Source organism: Microtus pennsylvanicus, chromosome 10 (genome assembly GCF_037038515.1).
Source record: "Microtus pennsylvanicus isolate mMicPen1 chromosome 10, mMicPen1.hap1, whole genome shotgun sequence".
Lineage (NCBI taxonomy): Eukaryota > Metazoa > Chordata > Mammalia > Rodentia > Cricetidae > Microtus > Microtus pennsylvanicus.
The window spans coordinates 103,713,011-103,723,779 of record NC_134588.1 but is presented as its reverse complement, the minus strand read 5'-3'; the positions used below and the strand labels follow the sequence as shown (position 1 = coordinate 103,723,779).

Below are 10,769 nucleotides of genomic sequence, written 5' to 3'. Positions count from 1 at the left end.
GCAGTTCTCATGTCTTCAGTTCACTGATAATTGTCTTTTAAAAGGGATGGGCCCCGACTAATTTTAAACATTAAGCTGAATACAAATTTAGTCTAATTTGTTCACTTCTATAGTTAGCATACAGCATAGGTGCCCTCAGAACACGTACCCTGCCAGCAGAGATGGCTAAAAGACTTAGCAGCTCTAGTTAGCAGAAACAGCAAGACCACAATGAAGAATGCAAAGTCACATGGAGAGGCCCCCAGACTATTAGATAACGTCTCTACTAGTGAGAAGAAAGCCAGTCAGCAAAGAAGTCCCATAAAGAATTAAGTGATACTAGATTCCATATTGTGATTTTTTTTTAAAAAATAGTCTTTATTAAATTTATGCCCAGTGCTTAAATATGTAGCATTTTATGTGAAACCTACTACTCCCGTGTATTGGGGAAGCGGGGGGGGGGGGGGAGTAGCAGGGGAGGGATTGCAGGACGAGACATGGCAACACAGAGACAATTCCTACCATGGCCTTGTGCTATGGCCATGGTTGGACCCTGCTGATCTGCTCACAATCTAGCACTCCTAAAAGAAACACTGGGCATTTCTCAAAACAACAAATCAAACAACTCTCTCCCACACATCAAGTATGTACACTCACATATATATTATTTAAAGATTAATAACGGAGCACTCCTTGTTCTCATCCAAAATTTAGTCTGCTCTCCTGATAGACAGATAACCCAGTTAGTTAACCGGGTACCTGCTCTTAAAGTTGTTTCACAGGATTTAGAAGGTGAGTATTTTCCAGTCACCTCAAGAACAAATGCCATAATCATGTTACTGTCTCTACTCCTAAGTGAGATTTTCTACATCACCCCACTTCTTTCCCCACTTTCTGTAACACCCCTCTGATGCACTGTCTCTCACAGTCAGCTTGGTAACCCAGCATTTTTTAAAAACATATTCTATGGAAATGTTAATATATTAAGTTTATACTCAAACCCTGCCAGGTCACGGCTGTATAAACCAAAGCGAGTCACGTAGGGACTTTTCAGTTGCTCTGTAGTTCCTCCTCTCTAGTATGACCACACTTTATTCTCTGTGAGTAAAAAGTAAAGAACCCAAAGCATTCTGCTGCTAAGTGATTGCTGCTTCTGCTCACAAAAACTTCGGACTGAAAGCAATCCTACTGTAAAGTCGCAGAAACAAGAGGCCCACATAAAGAGCGGGGCCTCCGCTAACAGCACCTTCAGAGGCCCCTCGAACAGGAAGAGCACCTCCCGGACTTGACAGATTTGTCTCTGCCTTCTAGAGAGAGGTATTTACCTGCTTCGGTGTCTCTCTGGGGCTTGGGCCCTGAGCAGTAACAGCAATCTAAGAAGACGACATAGTTAAGAACATTGAAGAACAGCCCAATGACTCCGGCAATGAGGACCAGCAGGGGGTTCTCTGTCTTCTGGGGACTGATGTACCTTTTGATGGCTTCTATCAGGATGCTGAACATCAGGGCCACAGCAAAAACGGAATTGCCAAACGCCCCTACAACATCTGCCCGGAGAAAACCAAACGTGCTCTTCCTGTGCTGCCTGATGTGGCTCGCCCGCAAGCCAAACAGCCCGATGATCATGGACAGCAGGTGGGAGAGGACGGCGAAGGCATCAGAGGCCAGGGAGAGGGAGTTGCCTAGGTGTGAAATCACTAGCTCCAGCGCAAAGAGAAGGACGCAGACCACACACATGAGGATCATTCGGAAGCTTCGGCCCGAGTATCTTCCCATGGCTGCCGCGGCTCCTCTTTCCCAGGAAGGCAAGAGCTCCTAGCAGATTTAGAGATTACAACTCCTGGATAACTCTCCCCTTCAGCTGCTCAGCGCCTGTCATATTTGGAAATCACCTTTTATAGGTTGCTATAAAGCCATAAAGCAGTTTAAAGGGCAATTAGGCAAGAAATGTCACGTGAGTTTGGGTTTGTAGAAATGGACACTGGCTTCAGGTGTAGACTTCAGAATTGTTTGTTCGGATGCATTTAATTACAGGGCTTCATGTCTTTCCTTCCCCTAAGAGCTTACCCTAGCCAGGCTTCACTAGCTCCTGGCAGCATGCAGGAACAGCTTTAATTAAAGCAAGCATTAGGCATCAATGGCCACGTCTTGTCTCCTACATGTGTAGTTCTGAATGCAATCTGTGTGAAATGGAACATTCTAGCATTTTCATTCCAGAGATATACCAAGTAAAATCCCTATCCCCATTGCTTTGCCCCTGACCACCAAGTAAGCTACCCCACTTCCAACAGTCTTTTAAAGAAAGACAAGAAAATAATCCCCAGTGTGAGGAAAGGTTCGGACCTTCCAAAACTGGAGGAGCTAATGAGTGACAATCTGTTCAGGAAGAAAGCCAAATAATGAGTTAGCTGATGCACGTTTGGATCTCACTAAACAATCTTATCCCTTAGATCTTACAGCATCGAAGGCATATTGGTTGTCAAGTATCTAAACTGACAGTGGCCTATATTGTTCGGAATAGCCACCAACTACATAGCTTTTTTTAATTAAAAAATGTTTTAATTACATTTTCTGGGTGAGGTTAGTATGTCTGTGTCAGAGGAGTACTTGCAGGGGTCCGTCCGGCCTCTCCTGCTACCAAGTGGGTTCTGGCAATCATCTTCTAGACAGCAGGAGTGACAAGCTGTCTCCCTCATCCTTCCTGGTGGTACTACAGCGGGTACCACGGTTATGTGACAGATGACTAACAACTAGAACGGGCGATCCTTCCAGATGGTCAAAATGCCTTCTCCGTGGTTGTTTCATGAGATGTTCTTCTGCACTCAGACTCTGTGTCACTAGAAGTCCACGTCCTACAAAAGTTCATATGACCCACTGGCACAACGAAACTATTTTAACGTTGAAACTGCTAAGGTGTGTAACACAGGTGCCCTAGTTGGACCCTGGAGCAGAGCCAGTAGTCTATCTGCCTTGTTGTCTTTTGCTGCAGTGAGCACTGGGCAAGGAACCACTTCTGTGACTCTAACTCAGACTGCATGCAAATACTCTGCCATCTATACGAGGGACCAGAGCACTTTAGTGTCTTAGGACCAAGTCCTTAAGATTTCAAGGGGTGATTATGTCTGGCTTCTGGCCATCGATTTAAAGCAAGTGGTTCCTATACCCTCTTAAAAAATACCAGTGCTTCCCATTTTGATAGCTTCATACCCACTACACAGCCCAAGCTGACTTCACTCACACTCATGATATTCCCGCGTTAGCCTCTCAAGTGCTAGGATCTTAGATGGGTGTCACACCTGGAAGACTAGCACCCTTTCACACATGGAGTTTGAAAAGGGTTTGCTACTTTAGCTGACCTCCACTTCTAGAAACAAGCCAATTTATCAGACGTAATTTCAGTGAATGATTCGTATCTTAATGTAACTAGAGTTCCTTTAAATGACTTGGGATGGGGGTCACCAAACCCAAGGCTTTTCAGTGTTCCTTTTATTTGCAAGAAGCTAAAAAAAATTTTAAAAAATTTTAAAAAAGCTCCAGAGATTTCTCCCTCTCCCAGATGACCTTGGTCACAGTACAGAATATGAAATATGTGATCTACATTTTACTGTTTTGTCATGAATCAGAAAAACAAAAACTACTTCTACTAGTTTTCCTCCAAAGCAACATACACACTTCTTTAAAGGAGAAACTTTATCATGACTAAAGCCACAAATTAGCAGCAACTTCCAGCTGACTCCATGGAATCTGTACCAACGATATATGACGTGCTAGGCACTGGTCTAGTGTCCCCCATAAGACAGAGGAACCGGGAAGTGGGTACGGGACTTCTCATCGTTTACGCAGAACGAAGGCTGGAAGGGTAAGGCAAACATGAAAATGCCATGGCCAGTGAGAACTGATTCAGAGCACAGCTATGTGATCAGATAGGCACGCTGTTTACATCCGGTGCATGTGGAGGCCAGAGTCCAACGCCAGGTGCTAGCCATTTATTTTCTGAGCCAGGATCTTATGGACTCTGCTGGAGCTCACACTAGCTGGCCTGACTGGTGAGCCAGGAAGCTGCAGGAGCCGCCTGTCTGCCTTCCCAGCTGGGATAGAATTCAGGTCTGCAAGCTTGTCCTACGAACGCTTTACTCAAGGAGCATTCTCCCCAGGTTGTGTGCTGTATTTCACCTGCAGCTTCCTGGGGCATCTCCTGTCCCTAAAAGGAGCATAACCTGCCTTTGCATCTCATTCCGTTCCCTCTATTAACACTGAAACCTTGCTCTTTCTTCAAAGCATGACTCACAATTCTAAGCCTCTTAAAGGCCCTTCCTGGGAAACGGAACTGGAAATGAAGTGCTGAAATAAGGTATTCACTCACTTGTCAGAGGACGGAGCAGGAGGACCACAACTTCAGGCCAGCCTGGGCTACAAGGTGAGGTAGTCTCAGCAGAGGCACATGCCACAAAGCCTGGTAACCTGGGCTCAATCCCCACGATTCACATGGTAAAGAGAGCGGACTCCATCAAACTGTCCCCTGACTTCCATACATGTGCCCTGGCAAGCACACACTGCCTCACCAGGAAAAAGAAGGACTAAGAAGGCTCCAAATGAGGTACAAAAGGCCTCCCAGGCAAAGAAGCAGATAGAAAGACAACTTGGATGAGAAAAGCAGAGGGCTGTGTAGAATGAAGGACACTGAACAGGTAATGAGCCAGATTAGGTAATGTGTTTACATTTTGGCCTATAAATGGTAAGAACTATAAAACGATATGAAGGGGGAAAAACTATCTTAATAGACCACAATGAGAAAAACAAAAACAGACTTGAAAATGTGGAGGCTGGCATGGTGGTCACACACCTAAGAGTGACGCTGTTGATCAGATACTGTGAGGAAGCCAAGTATAGAATTTTTCATACCAATACCTAAGGAGGTGGCCAGGAAGAAAAGCAGTGACAGACATAACAGGAGTCAGTAAACAACAGTCAGAAGATCCAGGTGCTGTGGTGAGACAAGAGTCAGAGTGCACACCGGACCTGCAGGTTGTCCTCCACGACCTCAGAGAGACCCATCAGGGTGGGGAAGCCTGGAAAGTGTGGAGAAATGGGGGCAACTCCTTCTGAGATGAAGACTGGCTTCCTGAGACCATCAGGGAAAGTGTACCCCTTGCCTACCTGGCTTTCAATGACCACCCTTGTGTCTATGATTCAGCTACTGCAGGATGAACTGAATACATAAAATATAATTAGTTCATGATGTTTATTACCCAGGCTGTTTACAGAAAATTATTTCCCACCGTTAATTTAGGTGTAAGAATAGCTGTTTATCTCATGTGATTTCTTTTTAGAACTTTTAAAAAATGAAAAAAAAAACTGCATCAGAGAAGATATTAGTATCATTGGTTTAAAAAAAAATTAGGATGGGTGAGAAGCTTCTGTTTCGTCCATCAATAACTCCGACCAAACAAGGTGTAGAACTTGGCAGGTTTCTTGCCACAGATACACATGGCTCCAGGCTGCAGCTCACACAGAGGATTGAAAGGAATGCAGAGACTTTTGGCTCCCATGGACGGAGCACCAGGTTCCACATCCTGATCCCTGGAATTAAAGAGACAGGAAATCCGTTCACTCCTGCTGCATACTGCACCTTCTGAGCGCAGTCTATCAATGAGTTAATTTACCTGGCAGTTGTCTTTTTGATCCAGTCCTCACAGTCAATCTCCCCACAGAATGGAATCTGTGCAATCTAGGAAGAAAAGAAAACGCATTCTGCCATTATAACTCCTAGAGAGGAGCACCTGAGTTCTCTTTTTACCTTTCAAGCAAAAGGGGTAGGTGTCCCAGTCCTTCTGTGGCTATGGTACCTTTGTAAACACTGAGATCTTTGCTCAGAAGTAGACATGAGAACAGAGAATGATTTTTTACAGCATCCAAAATCCATACTCATAAAACTTGACATCCATCTTTGCTGTAACATAATAAATGCCTGTATGAACTGTGCTGGAGACCTCTTCAGGTCCTGACTGCTGCCTGTGTTACAGAGCTGGCTGTCAGGAGGATGAAAAGGGTTGTCTAAGAGTGAACTGATTGCAAGGTAACAACAGTAACAGCTAACAGCCAGGCAGGCCTCACTCGACCTTACATGTCTAACACGTCAGGGATAAGTGACTAACCTTAAACAACAAATGCCTATAAATAACAAAAATCATGTTTTATCAGGAAAATTACAATGAAACTTCAATCCCAGGGAACAACATAGTATAAGGAGAGAACCAATCCTACCAAGCTGTTCTTTGACCTCTCTGTGTGTGTTGTGGCATGCACCACTCATACACTAAATGTAGGAAAGAGAAGGGGTGGTTGTTTGAGGGCAGAGGCAGTAGCAGTGCTGCCCCCCAACTTTCCATGACTTAGCAGTATTCTACATTCTTAAACTAAATTCACCTGCAGGATCATGAGTTCCAACTCCTGGTCTACAAAGTAGTGTCTCAAAAACAAAACAAAAAATGTCCTCTGCAAAGCTACCATGCACTGGGATCTAGTAAGCATATTTCAGAAGGCTTCTTCTCTCAGAAGTAAAAGCAAATAGAAAGGAGGCAATTACAGAAACAGGAACTTCTTTAGATGGACCTTAACTCCAAGGAAGGGCAAATGCTCATGATCAAGTCTCTTATGTTCACTTGGTGAACGTGCTAGTCTAATTTCCGAAATTTACCAACTGCTCTTCTGATAAACTGCCTCCAAGACTACAGAAGTAATACATTTCTATGTGTGTCCTGCAAGCGAGGAAATGGATGGAGAGAAAGGGGCAGAAACCAGTGACAGCACACATTCAGAGTTTTAATACAGAAATTCTTTGTGCCATGAAAATGGAGACAAAGGACCCAAGATCTAAGCCAATTACTTCCCTGTATGAGAGCTGCAAACCCTTAACATTTGCAAACAAAGTGCATAAAAAAGGACATTTATAAAACTGTGTAATACATAAAATAATGTCTGTAGCACATGAAGAAATTTGTATTTGGACTCGTAAGTGATTCTGTCAGAGCCTCGTGGCAAAGGGAGATAATTCTAGCTACTTAGGGGCTGAGGCAGGAGGATCCAAAGTTCAAAGATTCTAGCTTACCAGTGAGCTCAAGCCTAGCCTAGAAAACTTAGCGAGAGTCTGTCTCTCTACTGCAAAGTAACAAGTAGCTCCAGCAGTGCTCTTGCTCTGCACGCCTAAAGCCTGAGATCCCACCCCAGCATCAATACAGCAAATCAGCTAAGATGAGAGGTCAGCGAAGTGAACCAATTAGTCGCCCCACCCCTTTATACCAAGGAATAGAAGTAGAGAGGAAAAGAGCGATGTTTTACCTACTGTAAGTTTGTCCACAGAGCTTTCCTCTCTAAGGCTGTCTGACCCCATGAAGCAAGAGGGGAGGAGGCACTGACTACTGACTGTAACAATCTATTTATTGACCTATGTGTTCGTTGGACATGAAACTAAACTAAAATATCCCTGCTCCGCTTTAAAATTTCAAATCCTTACAGTAATCTATCTAATATTAGAATAAAATAGATGACCCACTAACACCTTGTGAATCTTGGTTCTTCGAAATCAATGCATTAGCTAAAAGCTACTCTATTATATTAATGCTTATGCAATTTCTCTAAAAAAACTGTTTTACAAAAGTGACTAATCATTATCATAAATTATTTAAATTTTTTACTTAAAAATTAATGGAGTAAATTGAGTCTGGCAGCACATCCTACCTCCTCAGGAGACTGAAGCAGGAAGATTTCAAGTTCAAGAGCTGCCTGGGCTATAGAGTGAGTTCAAGGGTCAACCTAGGCATTTAAGATCTTTCCTCAAAATGAAGTGGGCTGGAGCTACACTTAGTGCTAGCCCAGCATTAGCATGCCAAAGCCTAGGCTCATCCTCAATACGCACAGGCAGGAGCACGCACAATAGAAGATGGCCACACAACCTCTAGTCTTCTGTTAAAAGCATGCAGCAGACAAGGGAACTATAGAACACAGAAAGGTAAAGGCCAGGGAAATAGTAAACCAAAGCCAAATGCTGAAGAAGTGGGGATCTGAGAGAAGTGTTGAGGCCATCTATTTTACAGAGCAGTGAAGAGTCAGAGAGGTGAATTCCTCTGCACCAGTAACAAGAAGTATTATTAGGCTACCAATGAGTGTTTGAAAAACAAAACAAAACAACTTTGTCTTTTATTCTCAAAAAGGAGTTTTTAAAAATCTGTGAAGGAAGTATGTATGCATTAAACAGTGGCAGAGAGATCTAACTTCTGGTATCTAATTCTATGGGCTAATTCATTTAGACTCTGGCCCATGGTTTCTCATTTGTAATCTGGAAACACGGGTATTTAACACGCATACCAAATACTAAAGTCCATAAGTGATTCATTCCAATAGTACAAAAAGCTGAATTAATGTACAATCCCTTTGCTTGACTGGCTCTAAAGGAGACTGAAACAAAGTCTCAGCTGAGGGAGTTTTAAAATCTGTTTACTGGGACATGGCAGAAGAGCAGATCAGTGGTACAGCACAGCCTAGCACAGGCAAGACCCTGGGGTCAGTGCCTGGGCCTGCAAAAAACAAAACCAAGAAAACCTTTCTGGAGGCCCCTTACCTTCCCAGAATCTAGTGCCTTCTGAAAGTCCTCCAATGTGTTGGACACAACCATATGAGCTTTAAGGTCTTCAGTAGCCCTGCCAAAATAAATCAGAAAATACATAACTTTCCTTACAAATATGACAGTTTTTTTTTTAAATCTCAAAATAAACAAGATTTAATGAAATACTAAGTGAAAGTCAGAAGAACTCAAGAGTATTAATTCCCTAACTGGCAGTGGCCACCTTACTTGAGTATCACCTCAAGCCAACATGTGAGAAAATTGCCACGCACACAACAGACAGCTGCTACTTCTGTCATTGCTGCTGAACAGTCCTAACTCCCACTTGTACCACCTCAGAAAGTCTGTTAGTTTTCAAACCTTCTGGTCTACTTTTCCCCTCTACAAAAACGGGGAAATAATAATAATACTGTCGTAGGAGATATATAGAATTAACTGCCCAATAATGACACATGAAGGAATGAAAGCATCACAACAACACATACACAAATTAAAGATATTTTCACACCATCAAATCCTCCCACCCTATACTCCCGTCCCCTTGGGTCTCACTATATAGCGCAGGTTAGACTAGAACATGATTCCCTCCGAATTCAGCTAGTATTACTAGGAGTTCCCCACCGTGCCTGGCTCCACAGCCTCCTCTTTCAGACCCTCAGGCTTTAGTAATGCCATAGGCAATACTTTCATCTACATTCAAAATCACACATGGAGTAGAAGGGAAAAAAAGACAGTTCTTTTCTGAATCTCAAGGCTAGGACCTTGGGCATTCTTGGCAATTGCTAGCTGTCAGTCAAATTTGTTTCCTCTTTTCCCGTCACATTTTTTTGTATCGAGATAGGCAAGACTAAGTAGGAAAAGCCATGGGACATTTCCCACCGTACCTTTGAAGGCAGCAGGCACGGCTCTTGCACCCTCACCCACCAGCACTCCCTTGACTTGACTGTGATCTGGTGTGTCCATGTCACTAAGTTCTAGGTGATGGCAGAACCAATAAAATGAGTGGATCTAAGTTCTGGAAAACTACACCACTGGACCTGCAGACCAGCTTCACACTGCTTCAGATAAGGAAGGAGAAGCTGCTCTGTGTCTGACTCTGGTCTTCTCTTGGCTATAACAGTTTAGTCTACTTCACACAGGACTTCTTTCATCAAAGCTGACATTAAGGAGGCTGGGATGTAGCTCAGTGCAAGGAAAAGAGCCTGCCTAGTATGAATGAGAACACAGTTACCTCAGCACTGAAAGGAAAAGAAACACCAGCTACCCTTAATATTAAATCCAGTAACCTGACTAGGAGGATCCACAGAAGGAGCCTGTCCCGTGGAAGGAGGGAAACCTCAGGAATACACATTTGTGATAAATCTATACTGCTGGGTCCTCAGTTCAGTAAAATTAATCAATATATTAGTTTCTTCATACTTGGTAATACAAAGATCCAAGTATGAGCAAGTATGCAGTGCTATCTTTTTTTAAAAAAATGAGTTGTTATCCTAATTCAGCTTTTCCTTAGTAATTGACCTATTCAAAGTACCTATATTTATAAGCAAGAATGCAATGTATATTGAAAATTGCACAAGATTAAAAACAAAACAAACACATCACTAAGAATAAACTATTTAGAATGAACCTTGTATGTAAAAAATAACAGAATTTGAGTATAAGTGAATGAAAAGTTGCTAAAATTTTCTGCTAAGCCAGGAGTGGTAGCATAGGAAGGATCAAAAATCCAAGGCCAGCCTCAAGTTTGAAGGCAATACAGGCTACCGGAGACCCTATCTCCAAAAACAGACGACAACTTGTTTTTGTAAAAATACCCATCTGGAGCTCAGCAGCATGGTAACCCCTTTCTAAGTGTGAGGACCTGGGTTCAGCCCCCACGACCTACAACAAAACCAGCTGCGGATGTGGTACATTCCATATTGTATCCCAGGACCCCTGGGACTTGCTACCCATCCAGTCTAGCCTACTTGTAAAGCTCCAAACCAGTGAAAAACCTTGGCTCAAAAAAATACAAGGTGGGGCCGGAGAGAAGGCTCAGAGGTAAAGAGCACTGGTTGCTCTTCCAGAGGTCCTGAGTTCAATACCCAGCAACCATATGGAGGCTCCCAACCATCTATGAGTTCTGCTGCCCTCTCCTGGCGAGTAGGAGCATATGCCATTACGGGGAAGC

General features: G+C 43.3%; 1 protein-coding gene across 2 annotated transcripts in view; it reads right to left on the bottom strand.

The window, feature by feature from the left end:
* Window positions 1-5,202: 5,202 nt before the first annotated feature.
* Window positions 5,203-10,769, bottom strand: part of Eprs1 (glutamyl-prolyl-tRNA synthetase 1) — a 69,763-nt gene continuing 64,196 nt past the window's right edge. For both annotated transcript variants that reach the window (XM_075989405.1, XM_075989404.1), the window contains 3 exons: window positions 8,597-8,675; window positions 5,643-5,707; window positions 5,203-5,559 (listed from right to left, as the gene is read on the bottom strand). In XM_075989405.1, coding sequence (XP_075845520.1) covers window positions 5,409-5,559; window positions 5,643-5,707; window positions 8,597-8,675 — 295 coding nt within the window. In that variant the 3' untranslated portion in view covers window positions 5,203-5,408. The remainder of the gene's footprint in view (window positions 5,560-5,642; window positions 5,708-8,596; window positions 8,676-10,769) is intronic.